General features: G+C 36.1%; 1 protein-coding gene across 3 annotated transcripts in view; it reads right to left on the bottom strand.

Annotated features, from left to right (window-relative positions):
- Positions 1-17,594, bottom strand: part of MINDY4 (MINDY lysine 48 deubiquitinase 4) — an 83,779-nt gene that overhangs the window by 43,806 nt on the left and 22,379 nt on the right. For all 3 annotated transcript variants that reach the window (XR_011093633.1, XM_068673314.1, XM_068673315.1), the window contains exons 6-11: positions 11,777-11,835; positions 11,261-11,376; positions 10,038-10,154; positions 7,204-7,292; positions 2,264-2,365; positions 1,176-1,239 (exon numbers count right to left, since the gene is read on the bottom strand). Coding sequence is in view for 2 of the 3 variants with exons in the window: in XM_068673314.1 (XP_068529415.1) it covers positions 1,176-1,239; positions 2,264-2,365; positions 7,204-7,292; positions 10,038-10,154; positions 11,261-11,376; positions 11,777-11,835 (547 nt within the window). In the remaining variant the exon portion in view is untranslated. The remainder of the gene's footprint in view (positions 1-1,175; positions 1,240-2,263; positions 2,366-7,203; positions 7,293-10,037; positions 10,155-11,260; positions 11,377-11,776; positions 11,836-17,594) is intronic.

Raw genomic sequence — 17,594 nt, forward strand, 5'->3', positions numbered from 1 at the left:
CATGTATTCTGAATTGCTTCTTACAGCTTTTAAATTCATTGTGCAGCAAGCTTGCTTCACTTTTAATAGTTTATGCAAAACAGCTCTTAGAACCTCAGAATAATGAAGCTTCAGAAGACACAAAAGCAGCAAACAGCTCAGGAGCTTGTACCCATGCGGTGAGCTGTCTATAGCAGGTCTCATCAGAGCACTTCTTATCATACTTGGAGAATAGTCTCAAAAATATTCCTTTCTAACATGAAGTTCAGAGGACTTCACAGGTCCAGCCACTTACTTTCAAACTGTCTCTCTCTTTGTCTTTGTATCCTAACAGCAATTATGGTGTTGTGGATACAGTGATGGGAAAGATCAAGCACTCTGACTTAGATTCCTGGCTCTATCAGGAGTTTCCTTTCCATCTCATTTTCACTGTGCCTGTGTCCACATGGTCTTTGATAAGCAGTACTTAGAGGCAGCACGGTAGTGCTAGTTGCATTCTGAAATGGCCAGCAGTTCAAAATTACTTTAACATATTAAATAATACATCTTTTCTCTTGGAAGAGCATATGATAGCCAAGTTTTTATGCTGCATTCACTCTATTTATACAGGTTTTCACTTTCAGTTGCTCCAAAAATGTCTAGTGCTGAAAAGTTGTTGACATGTTCATTCCTCCATTTGGGAGGCCAGTAATATTTCCTTAAACCACTAAAGTCTGGCTTATGGCATCAATATTTGCAAAGCCATTTGAGGGCTTCATAAAGGCGCAACTGGAAAGTATTTTGCTCTGTGGAGATACTGGGGGGGGAAGGCAAAGAATTCTACATAAAACACAATAAAGTACTGCCTTTTCCTGCTCACAGTTGCACTAGTTGACTTTAAAGGATCTGCTTTCATTTTTTACTGCATACCAAGAAAAGAAGGCACAGTTTATAAGCCTGAAAGGTAGATGGAACAAAAAGGACTTCACAAAGTCCAATTGCCCACAGGCAGTGGGACACTTCAGAGCCAGAAAGACTATTGGATTTTGTTATTTCCTATCGGTTTTTGGATGCCAAGTAAATAATGTGACATTAAAGGTTTAAAAACACTTAAGAGAAACATAGGATATATGGAAATCAATTTCATTGTGCTAAAATAAGAAAAGCTACAAAAAGGATATACGGAAAATGTTACTGCAAGTTACACAGAGCCTTACAGTTTCTAAGATTCCATCTGCCTTGTATTTTCCTATGGGAGTGAACTGCTGTCTTCCTGATGGCCTAAATAGGATATTCAAACAAAACCAAAGCTCATGTTAAAAGGACCACAATCACATTAAAGAGATATCAACATCGTATATGAACTGAATGATGAACCAAAGATTTTGTACTATTATTATTTAAATTACTTAAAGCAAACAAACAAGCAAGCAAGCAAACAAACAAACAGACAACCTCTTGCATAATAAGCTAATGTTAGGTATTCAACACATTCATCAATAAAACATTTACTTTAGCTGTGTTCTCTCAGTCTATCTAATATGAATTACAAGTTTCTCTATAGAGAAGGAGGATAAACGTATGTTTAAGATGTTAAAGACAGTTTTTATTGCAGAAGAATATGAGAGAAATGACATTAAAACAGAAGCAACAGAACAGATGTACAATATCATCACAGAGGAAATATTTTATAAACGGAAAACATTCAAAATATCATTGGAAATATCTTTGAATTTGTTTCTTCTATTTTAGGTTTGAAGAAGAACTTCTGGGTCCAGAAGCTTGTAAGTTATTTTTCAGCTATCTTAGCTGAGATAATAAAAGAAATAATTTCTTCTTGCAAAACCTAGCTCAGTTAAAAATATAGTGTAGGATTCAGTACAGTCAAAGCTAGCTAGCACAAAGCTAGATGTACTGTCTACAAGCAGCCTAATTGCTTATCATTAACTAAGCAACTTAGGCAGCTGCAGGAAAATGAAATTAATTCCAGCCATAATAGAATATCCTGCAGTATAAACCTGCAGGAGTAAATTTTTGCTTCTGGATCAATAACTCTTGGTAGAGATTTTGCAGGAATTCTAGCCTTGATGAAATCCACAAGGATATTTTACAGCAATTTCAGAGAGTTTGGTGATGTCCCAGTTACTGGGATAGAAGAAATAGCATTTTCCTTTTCTCCCTAAGCCATTTTAGACTATATAAATACATCTTAAGGAAGTTCCATTTGTGCACTACGTATATGTATCACAGACTGTATATGTATAACAGATACAATTATAGCAGTGTTGTGCATTCTCCTACTTACAATGCCACAACTGCTTTTTCATTGCCTCCTGCACGCCACAGTATGTCTGCAAGAGCCATGGTGAGGCATTTGGTCCTGTGCACTTCTGAAGGCTGAAGACAGCTGTGGTCCAGGAAATACAAGATACAGAGATTATCACAGTGTGTACTGAGAAGTTTACTTATTAGACAGCAACGTGCCCCAGTTACAGTATGCACAGATTCACAGCAGTTTTTAACAATTGATATAAGAAAAAAAAAAAAAAAAAAACATTTCTTTTTTTTTTTTAATAAAGAGATTATTTAGGTGTTGTAATGCTCCAGCACCTAACCTCAGAAAATTATCATTTATGAATCTCAATTGCTTCTATAGTCAAGGAAAAGAGTTAGACAACTCTGAAGGCCAGTTCAAAAAATCATTTCAGTTGAACAGCAAGCCACTATGGTTACTGGACAGATACACCAGGTGTATGACACAGTTGAATCCAAACTTTCTTTGAGGTTTACACATCTGAATGAGACACTATGAGAGCACTTACTGTGCACACGGCCTGAAGACTTCTCAATACTGGACTGAACAGGCGATAGGAGGGCTTGGTACTGCTGTTCTGTATCTAAGGAGCTCTAAGTGGGGAGTTATAACTGAAGTGACCAACGGAATGTGGTCTTTCTGGAACCATTCCTTGGAGTGAACCACCTTAAATCTCATTTTAGTCATCTAAGAAGGTACCTTGGATCTCATTGAAAATAATTACATACAGTAAATAGAGCTGTATCTAGAATTTTCTGCTTAGATTTCCAGTAAAACAAACTCTGGGCATTGTGGGTAGGTCTCTTCTGCAGTCAAAAGCAAAATGAGAATTTGAGGGAAATGTAATTCATCTAGGTCAAGAGTTAACAGCAATCTGTTGCATTTGGGGGATCTGGTTGAGCTCATATGACTCACAGTGATCGTTAGACTGCTGCTATGGGTATTTAAACCAAGGAAATGAAAGCTTGCTGGTCTATGTCTATATGTTCTATGACAATAATCCTTTAATACAGGTGAATATTAGATGTGACACACACAATCTAAACTTGTAGAAGACTAATACTAAAAATGGTACCAGATGTACAAGTAGTGAATAATAATTACAAAATAAATAAAAAAAAAAATATTATAATTAAGCTCAATGGATCGAAGTTAAGAAAGGACTAAATGAAGTATGAACAACAACTGGCACTGTTCATACACAGATCTATAATCATATACCGAAAACTAATCTAGTAAAAGAAATAGTAACGGCTCTTTCAGAATACATATTTATAGCTGGTTAGGCAAAAATACAGTTACATGTACTTTAGGGAACAATACTGGACATGCAAAAAATGGACAAGATAAGTTAGTACATCGTTAAATCCGTTATAAAAATGTTTGAATATTCTGTATTAGGATTGTTTTATACATTCATACATAATTTCTAGTTTATGAGGGTCTTCATAATTAATTTATTTTTTAAGCTTTGATTTCTTAACTGTTATTTTCAAATCTACACCATAATGTTCCTCCTTAGCAGTAAACTTTAACTAAAATACCTTTTGCAGTAAACATTGTTCTTTACATTTTTTAAATAAGGTAAGTAAGATTCCAAAGTGGTGACCTAAAATATTATCATAACTGACCCAGTATTGGTCTGTGGAGTCCCACTGATTCTGATTCATTTACATGCTTGGCTTGGAACATACACAATGATGTGCAAAACTATTGAAGGCTTAGTTGTGCGTTGATCCCAGACACGTAAGCAATGATGCCAGCACCACATTTCCTACAAATTGCATTTTGTGAAGTCTTCCAGTACCTCCTGTTATTCTAAATTCCAAGTTGTGAATTGAGAAATAAACAACTTTGAAACCAAAACTCAGAAAACTAGCAGAAAAGTAGCACATCAGAGAATAAAACCCAACTTAAATGAGCCTTTATATATTGCACGAAGAAGTAGACAACAGATCCATCTCCCTGTAAAACACAGCACTGAATTTTTCTCTACCGGTTTCAGGAATGGCAGTCTTTGAAATTCAGATATTATCAGTCATGGGAGATGATATCAAAACCTGTTCCCAGCATTTGAGTAAAAGATCTAATAACTGAAAGACCAAACAAGAAACACCAAAGATCAAAAAAATTAAACACCCTTTCAATTTCAATGTCTGTCTTGAATATAATATGCATTTAGAAAATGTTTCCTTTCTGAAGGATGTGAGATATGGGAAATAATAGGTGACAGTTTTCAAGTAAAAAATAAAAAATAAATCACAGTTTTTTCTTATCTCTGCCTGTGTTCTAACACAGACATTGAAATTTATGGGATGCATAGCAATTAATTTTTTTGTCTGAAGAGGTAGCAGAATAAGAAGGATACATGATAATTATTTCTAGAACTGTGAAGAAGTCTGAAGTCAAACACTTATTGTGAAGTGTCTAACACTTTGAAAATTTAGGTAAGAATTAAATAGGAATACTAATCCTCTAATTTCAAGCTCTGGGACTCCCCTTTCCTTCTGCTTGACTAAGAGTTTCTGCCCATGGCAAACACATCATAAGAAGAATATGCTTATCTTGTGAATAAAGCAGTCCATCTTGCTCTTCGTTTTTAGGAGCCTGAAGCCTTTTAGCGTTTCTGTGCATCAAGACAAAGAGCTCAGTTGCTCACCTGAAATTCCTTGGAGACTTTTGGCATACTTTAGCAGCATTTTTCATATACAAAATATGTAAAAACAAAATACTTTAAAACCATGTGCATAATTGGAGGAGAGAAAAAGGAGAGGCAAATACTGCCAAGTACACAGGATAGGTAGTAGCTGGCATGAGCTGGGGCACTTATAGGTTAAGCAATCTGGCCTCAACCCACTTATTTGGGTGCTACATGTTTCCATGACATTTACCATTACTTCATCATGATGAAAAGAGTAAAAAGTTAACAGCTTTAAGGGTGTAACTAAAGGGTGACCTGAGACTCAAGCGGCCCAAAGAGCAGATAATCAAAGGCTGTCTACTTCTGTGGAGATTCTTGGTCATAAAATCTAAACATGTATTGATTTTCTGCCTTGAAAAATCTATCATCATTATAATCTGAGTAAGAATAATTGTTGTACTGCTAGCTAATTTTTGCACCAATCAGCAGGTGATTTCTGAATTGATATATTACTAGTTGGAAAATATTTGCAAAGTTTTAATAGTTTCTCCCTGTACTGTTAGTAACTTTATTCCTCTATATCTCAAATGAATGATCTCTGTATTCCCTAAAAAAAAATTAAAAAAAATGTGCAAATACTCATTGACTGAATTCTTGAGAAAATTCTCAAACTATTGGCATGACTTTTAAGATATTTTGTAAGCATTGCTAGTTAATTTTAAACGTCTGCTCTTAAATGTAGGCTATGTAGGTGAATTACAGACAGATGTGATGTTCTGAATGTACTGAATGGAAAAAGGAAGAGGAACTAAACTATATAATATTATAGAATTAGCATGTTATTACACTCTGAATATGTATCATAGCACTGAAACCATCTCTTTACCAGTCTATTCTAATTATCCTGAAGTGACTTTAAAGAACAGCTAATTTTGAAGTGAGGAATTCATAGCATCTCATTCATTTGGACCCTTTTCTTGAGGTCCACAAGCAGTCAGTGTTGCTAATACCTATCAACAACAATAGTAGCAGACATTGTAAAACTTTCAATATTTTATTTAGATTTTGAGCCTGATTCTCAACATTTCTAATGCCTTACGTTGAGGCATCTCATTTCAGGACTGCCTACCAACTACTACTCTGGACTTGAGCACCTGTGCAGGCCTCTTAGGCCCTGGTAATCTTTCGATTAATTGTCACCTCCCATCCTTAGTGCTAAAACAGATAATGATTTCCATTACTGATAAAAACAGCCCAAGCAATTAATTTACATCAAGTGTCAGACACCTAAAAGTAAAGAAAAGTCAACAGAGACCCTATTAACTTTCCAAAATAGTTCCAAGAAGAAAAGGTGGGCATTCAAGGCCAAATTTTTACATATGAAGGAACCTTTTACATTCCAAGGTTGCTTTATGAAATCCAAGTAAAATATCATCACAAAACTTTTTCTGCTGACTAAATCACTGTCATTGTGTCACCCACAAAGAACAGGAGGTAGTGGCAATGTAAACCAGTAAAATACTGTTATTCATAATGAACAAACTGTACCTGTAAAGAACAGGAAAGGTTTGTGATTTATTTATTTTTTTCTGTTTCTTAATGGACTTAATTGTTTACTGCAAAAAACAAACAAACAAACAACAACAACAACAACAAAAAAAACAACAAAAAAGGCAAACACAGCAGGTCTGTTCATAAAGTAATTTTTTACTCTTCTCCAACTTTCCGTTGAATAAGTTTTGCTTGTGTAGCAAAGTGACAAATGTAGGAATATTGTCAGAATAGCAGTATAAGCAATTTTCCTTAATGCTAACACTACTTAAAATTATTTCTACAAAGTAAATGGAAAACTCATACAGAATTTAAATTCTGTCAAGTGTTTTACTGTGAAAGACAAAACACAGCTGTAGGGAACAACAACAAAAAAAAAAATCAAACTTTTAAATTTCATCCTTATTGAGATTCTCGGTGTCAAAAATTGCATGAATTTCATGGTCTTTCAAACCTTGATTACATTTCCATTGAAATCACATCTCTATGGAATCTCAAAGTTAAATAATTTTAATTGTCCACAATTCAAGCTGTTGGTAATTTCAAAAATAAAACACAAACCTTTAAATTTCTACAATTAAAAGAGAAGTAAATGCAAAATTCACAAGCTACTTTAATTCTCTCTCAGAGACAAAGAAAAGCTCAATAAGGTCAAATTCAAAAAGGTTTCTGGGTGGTTGCATCACAGAAAAACTTTTCACTTCTGTACAGAAAAGCCTTCTATTGTCAATTGACTTACCGAGCATCTTTATTCCTGTTACTGTCTCCAAAGATAAGCTGCTGTAGGACACATGCTTGAACTGCTGCCAGCACTCCACATGGGCCACCCTGAGGGAAATAGTAGGACACCTCATGAGCAAAACACTTTGCACTGTTTGATGCTAGAGAAAACTATTTTGCAAGCCATGTGTTTGCATTCAGGCTTAATCCATCCTTTCATCCCTCTTCCTATCCATGACTTTGCAATGCTCTCTGTTGCTCTCTGTTTTTTTGCAAGCCACTGAAAATCAGTATTACTAACTGGTATTGTGTTTCCCATCTGTTTTTCCTGAAAATAACTAGAACATGCCACACTGATACCTATAATATCAAAGGAATATTTTGTTTTTTTTTTTATGTCTGTTCTGTGATCATGCAAGCAAACAAAAGATCTCCTGATTCCTATTGAGCAAAAAACTACCTTCACGTTTAGCTAAAAAAAACAAACAAAACAAAACAAAACCCACAATCTGACTGTTTTCTGAAGGGTGAAATTAAGCCTTTCCCTTTAAGCTCCTCTGAGGTCCATGCCTCCCCTCAAATTCCCACTTCCATCACTAAACAAATATTTCAGTTTTATGCATAGTCCTTTGCACTGGGGAGCTGTCTCACTGCAGAAGAGGAAGAAAATGAAAGAATTTGTATCTACAAAAAATCAATGTTGGAAAAATCACAATACCAAGACATACAATTTTAACATGAAACGTTATGGAAAATTGATTAATGGCCATTGTGACAGACTGTGGGATGGTGTAGCAATGCATTTCCTTCTCCTTTCATATTCCCTGCCACCCAGCCTATCTTGTTCCATTGAATGACTGAGACGTGTTCCTATATGTTAACTGTATGGCAAGGGCAGCAGCACAAGTTGACCTGAGAATGAAATGGTATGTACTCTTCTCATCTAGACTACATCATCCAACACAACTCTCTTTCCTTTGTCACTCAGTTGTCTCTCAGCCACCCTCTATTCTACTATTTGTTCCAGTAGTTTGTTGAGGAGACACAGAAAAGCCATCATTTGTCTGGAACACCTATGTGCAGATGGAGCAGGCTCAGCAGGTCATAAGACTAACATCATGGATACCACAACACCACATTTACCACATTGGTAGTGCTGTCAGTCACTGCAACTTAACAGAATCAACATAATAAATCCTACAGAAGCTCTCCCATGTGTCTGTCAGCACATGCTACCATTCCCACAAATGGGTTCATTCTTGACATTAAAGTCTATTACTTAAACTCAGGGCCGCCCTAAAATGACATCACATAGAAGCTGACATACCGATGCTAGCTTTGTCTGCCAAGGTGAAGTAAGATAAATAATGAGGAAGAAAGCACAGAACACCCAGAAGATTCTCTGGAAAGTTTATGCTCAGATTTCAGCCTGTGTCAAATCTATGCTGCTGTTACTGTCCATAACATGACCCAGGATCACACTGCTTTCCCCGTGATTTCCTGCGTAGAGCACAGAATCACAGGCTGGTTGAGCTTGGAAGGGACCTCGAGAGGTCATACAGTTCAAGCCCCCCACTCAATAAGGGCTACATCGAGCATGTTGTCATGACACAATCACATAATAAAGGTCCTATAATCCAAAAATAAATTAGATATTGATACCTTCTATTTTCTCATTTATATTATACACATACTATTTCTCTATAGTTATCTACATATCTAATGAGTGAATTTTTTGAAATATATTAAGGAAAAATATATTAAGCTGAAATGAATTTTGGAAGTGAGGAGAAATATATTCACTATCTGAAATAAACACATTTATGCAGAACATTCTTTTTTTACCATTTACTATTTACCAGAGCAGTATTACTGTCATAGTTCCTTTTGGAGTTTAAATGAACATTTAATATCCTTTTTTTTTTTTCACTAGGTTTTATTTAAACATAAACAGTTATCTTCTAAGATCATCAGCCTAATGAAATGCTTCACTAGACTACATAAATTCATTAAACATCTAAATTATGTTTATTAGCTCTTGTCCTTGCCCCAGATCCTCTCTTCCTCTCAATTCTTTATAGTAGTAGTACATCATAGTCTGTTCCTCTTAGGCTATTTGAAGATTTTCTGCATCAGAAGCCTGATGAATGTTTTGTAATGAGGAGTTTAGTCCTTCCCATGTCTCCTTTGTACTGAAGATCTCAGATCCTTGCTCTTAAGAGAACCTGTGCATGGGTATCACAGGAGCATGTGAATAGTCACAGGGCAGGGAGGGGCATAAGCGTTAAGCTGTAACTCAGGAGGATGCATTTTTCTATGGGATCTCTACATGGAGGCAGCTACACATCACATCCCTTGCATGAGGTCCCTGGTCTGTCCCTATGTATCAGTCAGATTAGAATCCAGGCTGATCAGCTGCCTGCACAGGGTAAGATCCCTTTTAAAACATGTTAAACTTTCCCCCACAATTCCTTTTTCCCTTAATCTCCACCCTGACTTTATCTTGATATATCTCGTTTTATTCTTGTACCTTCACTAGCTCTCAGCTGAAGTGGCTTGTCTTCCTCTGTACAAATAAGCCCCCCAACACACCGCACCCCTTAGTACCACTTTCTGTAGCTACTTTACATTTCCCTTAGAAATATTCTCTCCTTCTCAAGTCTCCTAACATGACCTGACAAGGTGACATCATCAGCAATAGTAAAAGCAATAATAAGCAGCAATAGTAAAGAAAGAGAAGACTCTGAAAGACTTTTTTTTCACTGCTGAAACACACAGCCTCTGTAAACTTGTTGTAAAAAGCAAAGATCACTTTTTTTTTTTTTTTTCTTTTAAGGAAGCCATTTACGTTACCTTTTTTTGCACAATGCCATATTTTAACTGAGGTATGCTATTAAATGTAAAACTCTGTATTTTCCATTCTTCACTGAAGCAACAAAGACTGGAGCCAAACAAAAGATTTTTTAATTCCTATTAAAAAAAGAAAAGAAAGAAAAAGTTCTCATTTTAAAAATAAGTCCGAAACACGCTTATGTTTTCCTGCAGTAGTTTGTAGAAAATAAAGGAGTGTGGCGGGGTAATGACTAACTCACTATAGCCACCCTTTTCTGTTTTATACTTAACCGTAAATAGCAACTCTCAAATGAAACAGAGTAATTTTTTCCTTTTCCTGCAATATTACTTCAACTCATAATGCTATGTGTTGCTCAGCATTAGGAAACTGTTTATGCAGATTGTCTGGGCAGTTTCCCATGAAGGCATTACAGAATAATGTCTTAAAGTAAACAGCTAGAAAAGCAAGGGTTACTAATGGTTTACGTTCGGGAGAAAAGGAGCCTGCTGGGCACTGTATGGAGAAAAGGCAGACTATTTGGCTTGTCAAAGTTGTTGGTATGAGACAAATGTTATTCAAAGGTTTGATTGCTCTACGTCTGTTAGCTTATCAGCCTATGCCAAATTCAGATCTTGGCCCTGAACAACTGCAGACCACTACTATTCAGGAACAGCTAAACTAAAGAAATTATATTCATTCTAAAGGAAAACTGAGTAAATAAGAACTCGCTGCTTGGTGTTTGCATAGTTACTCATGTCTTTGATGTAGAAATGGAGTTGGAAGAAATCCTCATTATCTTTTTTTTTTTTTTTTTTGTCTGAACTGGGAGAGAAAAAATTAAAAGTACTTAATGTTTCCATCGCTGCTCAAAACAAGGAAGATAAGCTAGGGAGAAACACTGATGAACCACTGTCAATTTAAAAGGCAGGTAAACAAGCACATGTAAAACTGACTAGGTGACTAGCGGCATTAATACAATAATACACACTTCTATAGTGAAAGCTGTTATCCATGGTTCAAGCGGCTGATACGTTCTCACATGCTCTTCTAGTATTTTTCTGAATTTTGGTCAGGCATCCCTACATTACTACATCTGAATACCACATAAGGACCGTACTCAGGAATGAATATAGCACATATTAAATCACACACATAACACAGATTAATCCATTGCAGCTTTGACTAACTTAGCAGAAATAATGTTTTCACACATCTATTTGTATATACCGTCAGTTAGTCTTACTTTTGCAAGCGAGATATCAATTGCCTTTGATACTGATACTTCTTGAAGCATATGCAGTGTTGAAAGATTCAGGTTCTTACTGACTTCTCCAGTTGTTGCTTCATCCTCAACATCAACTGAAAGTAAAAAAAAAAAACACAAACAAACAACAACAACAAAAAAACACCATGTAATATGTTGGATGAAAAATTTCATGTCTGTTTCCCCAAGTAGGCTTTGTGTCAGGGGGTTATCAAAATGACAATTAACACTTCCTGTCATCTGTTTTTAGAAAAGAGAAAGTATAGATTTAGACAGAAAAGACAGATAAAAATACACAAGCCACCTTTTGTTTGACTAATTCTTAATGACTTCTTTACACAGTCTTAGGAAGAAGTTAATTAACCCAATAAGTTAATAGCAAATGCAATTACTCTGAATCAACTAAGAATTACAAAAGAAGCACTTCATATATATCTGGCTACATCTGCTCTAAAGAATAGGATGAAAGTCAAAATGAAGCTTGATGTACCTTACCTAATTCTAGGACATCTTTTGGCTGGTCTTCTTTATTCCAAGTAGGTGTTGGAGACTTCCTACATTAAAATTAACAAAAAAAAAAAAAACAAAAACAAAAACAAGTGTTCCCTTTAATACGAAAAGTGTTCTGGATAAACAAGAAGAAATAGGTCATATAGCTACACAAAAATACAAAGTTAAGTTATATATGTATATATATATAATATATATATATCCACACATATAGACACATAGGAAGAGAGAGAGAGAGGTAGTAAGAGATGCAAATAAATAAAAATTTATTACTGGGTTTTTACGTTAGGTTTTAAAGTGTTCTGTACAAAAGAGCTCAGTCTCACTAACATTTTTGTATAAATAAATGATCTTAGAACAAAAACATTTTCAGTGGAAGAAAGCTGAACTTCAGGAGTTCAGAAAGGCAGCCAATGCAGCACAACACAATGCAATTGATTAAGGATTTCAGTCCCATTTCAACACTGATTTAATTTCATTTGTGTGATTTCAGTATTGGTCAGATCCTGCCAGCTCATAAAAGGGCAGATTCTATACTGCCCTGAATTTCATGAGGATATTAATGTATGTGGGACTGCCTCTGAGTTTAAAAGATCTGGGCATAAATGAAATTTGCATCTCTAATGGGAACCAGAATGAGGTTCAAGCTAGTTATTAAACTACTTTAAATATCCAAATAATGTAAGTGGGAATCAGTGTTAAATTATCTTCCTTTACCAGGGTAATTTTTCATCCACTGATAGGCAACAATTATTCAACTAACCTTGTGGTTTGTCTACTACATAAATGACAAGTTAAAAAATGATATAAACAACTACTAAAAGAACCAAGAACTTCAACTTGGCTGTGAAGCCAGAACTTAAATAGAAAGTTAGATTTTCAGAGGTAGGATGGATTTCCTCCTCCTGTGGAATTCAAACCAAAATGCATTCAGAACTGAGAAAAAGTTTCAAATGGTTGTAAAAAAATGGAGCAATACTGTATCATTGGTCTTTGCTTTGGAAAAAAAAGGTATTGTAATGACAGTCCTTTCACAAATAGTATGGAATAATTTCCTCAGCAACATTCCTTGTACGCATGATATTATTATAGCAACAACTGCTGTCATATCACATACTTTCCATTAATTAATTTCCTTTTACAGTGTGTGAAAGATGAATGAAAACAGAACACACACATATCACACTCATGACTTTTCTAGTTTAAAACCACTTTTTTAAGTGGTTTAAATAGTACTATTCTCACAGTCTTTGATACTATATAAAAATAAAAATCTCTTTCTCTATAAACAAGTTAAAGAAAGGATTTATACAATGAAATTTGCATGGACATGATTAACAAAAGCGAAAATAAACGAATCACCACATTACTAGGGATTCAAGGTAAAAAGAAATCAGATGCCCAACAGATTAGCATAAATAAGTGAATTGAGAGCAAATTTGTACAGTGTTATAAGTAGTACTGAAATCCTACTGAACAAAACAGTACTTTTGTTGTGTTATAGAGTTTGATAAAGTTGTCTCTGATATATCTTAAAATACAAACAGAACTCCCCTTGTTTTTTTCTAATGCTGGATTTCTGCTCAGATTTCTTTCTGCTAGTTACTCACTATTATTTTCATCTCTCCTGGTCAGGAGAGGGGTCTCAATGACACTGCATTTGCAAACAAAATGCTTTCAGCCAAGTACCAATGTCACTGAACTGCACAAGCAGAACAAGCAGAATCTAAATTTTTGTTTTGTCTGAGACTGAAAACGATTATCTCATGCTTCCCAGAGAATAACGTGCTTCCTCTTAGGTCAACTCATTTGAGTCTAGTTTTGTAAAAACAGATCTCTTAGCACTCAAGAATGCAGCACTACTGTTTACAGCTGCCTAACCAGGTCCAGAGGGCACAGGATTTAGCACTGACCTGTACTAATCCATACTGTTTTTAATTACTACGTTTCCTAACACGGGTCTGACCCACACCAATCAGTATTCTTCCAAGCAGTGCCTAAACATAGCTCACAGAAGAGCACTCTCATTTTCAAGAGGCAGTACACAGCAGGTCTGGCTCCCCCTTTGGTCCACCAAAACCATTCCAGGAGGCTCTGTGATCTCAAATATCCCACGATGCCATCAGACCACGCACCAATACAGGTAGCATGCCCCCCATTTTCATCCCAGAGAATGCATACTTTTACAGAGGATGCATCAAGTAGTTGATATTATTTCAGATCTTGAATAACCCCTCTTCAACAAGAACAACAATAAAACCAACAACAACCCACAAACTGGAGACAAAATTATATTTTACAGCAACAACAGGAGACCTGTAAGGTATCTAAAGCTAAATGCTGCATAATGTGAACACAACCAGGATTCAATTAGAAGATTCAAGAAAACTGTTCCTAGATCTATTTCATTTAGCAGTGCAGTTGTATCTATAGAGTTTCAATACAAAAGGAGGAAAAGCAAGGTGTAGTTAATCATTTTTTTATATCAGGAACAGCTTTCCTACTGTAACACCATTATTGTTAAGGAAGTCCATGACTTATTAGAGAAGTTGCTCATCTTTTATTTATTTTTTACTGCTCTTTGCTACGTAGAAAGGCCAGGATTTAAATGTAAATTTAGCCAACATGGACAGGTGTATTGCAAAGAAGTGAAAATGTTGCTCTGGCAATCACAAATGCAAGGACAGGATCTACCTTTTGCTGTTGTTGTTTCTCCCGTGCATCTTTACATTCACTTACCCTTCACCTCTCTTCCATTTTTATTGCCACCATTAGTGTACTGAGCTCCTCACCAACAATAAACTAAGCCACGTAGTGAGACATAAAGTATAGATTTCCCACTTCATACATGGAAAAACTTAGGATGATTAATTTGAAAGGATGATTTTCAAATCACCTAACTAGGTGTTGCTATAATTATTCTGTCATAGTTCAAAAGAGCCATAAGCAACTCATATATCTTTCTCCAGAATTAAACTCTGTCACATTAAGTAGTTAATAAGGAGACATCATGTCATACCTGTTAGGTACTTAAAACAGACAGTTGGTGTTTAGCTCTGAGTGACTTTCACAGCATAATAAAGGATATGGGATTCAATTTGCAAATTAAGAACCCTAAATTTATTTGCCTACACACTTGGGTGTCAAAGCTTCCATGGAAATTGATGACAACCTAGTCAGTAGTCAGAGGGCTCAGGTCAAGAGCTTGGAAATCCCTTTAGGCAACTAAATGTGGGTGCCTACTTCTGGGAATGTAGATGCTCGGACTTTCATGCAGATACCTACATGTGGCTATGTACATTTGAGTGTCACAATCTGAGCTAAAACCAACCCGACTGGTCTCAGACAAAAACAATCAGGAAACGGTGATTTCTGAGTCTCAGTCACCACTTTTTCCACAAGACCTTCCTTTTGTCTTGGGCAAGAGAGAAGAACCTGGAATGATTTTAGGTCATACATTACATCTGGATCATATTTCTTTGGGCATAGTCTGTGCCCACGGGATGTCTATTGCCTGCCCCTATCCAACAAACTTGTCTCCAGTTTCTGCTTCCAATATTCCTCCCTGTTCCACCACACTTTGCTGATCCTTTCTGTCCCATGCCATCTTGCCTCCTCTCACTGAAGCAAAGATGTGGGAGGAGTAGGAAAGAAGCTTGGCAGAAGGGATGCAGACTAACTTATGAATGCCAGGTCTGAGGAGGGTATCACATCAAGTAGCTATTTGACGTGGATATGGGAAGGGAAGCTGTGGGATAGCAAGCTGTGGGAAGCAGAGATGTTGAGCATGAGGTGACTGAAGTGAGAGCAACGTGAAATGCTGCCTGGGGTTATGGCTGGAAGCCCTCAGCTGGGTACATGTCTCTCATGAATGGTAAAAGGGTGATCAGGAACACTGCTCATGAATTTACAAATCCTATTTAGCTGCCAGTAACAAAAAGCCTTGCTGTCCTCAACCAGTACCCTACGGCCTTGATACCCGAGTTCTTTCTGAAACAAAACAGGAGGATACACTTAAGGAGTCCTTAAATCTAGGTACACCATCCCACCCAGCCTCAACTGCTGCTTCAGAAGGAGTTGGGCCTCCTCTAGGTACTGTATCACATCTGCTAGCTTCATTAGATGTCTTGGATAACTTAGAATTTCAAATGGCCCTATATGTGCATATATATATATCATTCCCTACATTAAATGAGCATTCTTCATTCATTATGGTCCCAAACACTTCTGAGTAGTCTTTCATCTGAAAAGACCTATAAATGAAAATTCAGCTGACTATGGCAAAATTCATATATAGCTCACCTGGCACCACTTTTTGTAACACTATTAATTTCTGGAAAGTCTAAAAGATTTTGGTTCTACACCCGTTCCTGGAAGAACCATGCCCTGGATGCAAAATGCTTTGATTTCTCAAGGCACAAGGAAATTCCTGTGTTGACATGGAAAGCGCTGACATCAAAGATTGATGTAGGGTGTTTTCTGGTTAAGTGGGGTATTTTTGCAGGTGGAGGTTATTCACAAGTTCCCTCCTTAAGGTTTCTCAAAACACTGTAAGGACGTTTATTGCAATTTCCATTTCAGCAGATGGTTACTGTTCCAGGAAAATTTATTGTACATGTAAAACCATACAGTTAGAATACTTAGGAAGGGGGAAGTCATCTGTCATGACAGAAAAATAGGACAGGAAGAAAATATGTTTCATTATAAACATACTATACAGTACTTTCTCTAAATATTTGCACATTCTTATCTGATCTTCATATATTGCAGAAAACAGAATTTACACAGAATAGCTGAACATGCAGAGAAAGCATTCACAATAATGCATGTGCATTCCACTATTTCCTATTTATACTACCCTACAGAGAGGTTAAATAAACAAAGGGGCTTAAAATATAAACATTGATTGTCAGTAGCTTTAAGGTTACTACGTTGGGAAACCTTATGTTCACTGCCTGATTACAACAGCTTTTCGTCTGGACATATATATTTTCTTCACAGTAATTTACAGAGTCAGAAGGATGCGTTGAAGTCGCAATGCAATCCTGTGGTCTTGTGATGTTAGGGCACACACAGACATACAAGACATTCTTGGTATAGTGAGTAAGGTCTGGAGAATAACTAAGAGACAAATTAGACTGTTACTATTTGCAAAAAGATAAAAAAGGCCACTATAAGCAATGAAGCTTGCCACTGCTTTAGGGCAAAATTTTGAAGACAGAATTATTAAAAGCAATTGTAAAGATGCAAAGGAAAGGATCATAATCAATACCAGGCAATATATTTTTCTGGAAAATGACCTTGTCAAGATTTAATATAAATTCTGCCATGCTTGCAGGTCTGGTTGACAAAGGTAACAGAGCTTCTACATGTAATTTGTCCAAGCCTCCTTTCTAGTTAAGCACTGCATCTGATTTGAATGGCACATTAATTCATAAACAGATGGCTCATTGATAAATGAGGCAAAAAAGGTAAATGAAAAAAAACCCTTATTGAAAGGGTCGTTACTAATAAACTTATACATGAGTCTGCTTTTGTGCTGTTGAATTTTTAATAACTGTAGTGACAATTCAGGAGAAAACAACATCTCTGCTGGAAAAGTTTGTACATTAAAAAAAAAAAATAATGCTTACGATGGGTCCAGCTACAAGATAGTTTGAACTAGGCTTACATCAACAGAATGTCCCCTCAAAGGTGATGAAGGAATATTTATCTCCAGCTATAAAACCAGACTTAGTATAATAAACTTGTAGCTCAGTTATTCATACTGTACTCCATCAGAGATTTTTCAGCATGATACCCC

Source organism: Anas acuta, chromosome 2, assembly GCF_963932015.1.
Source record: "Anas acuta chromosome 2, bAnaAcu1.1, whole genome shotgun sequence".
NCBI lineage: Eukaryota > Metazoa > Chordata > Aves > Anseriformes > Anatidae > Anas > Anas acuta.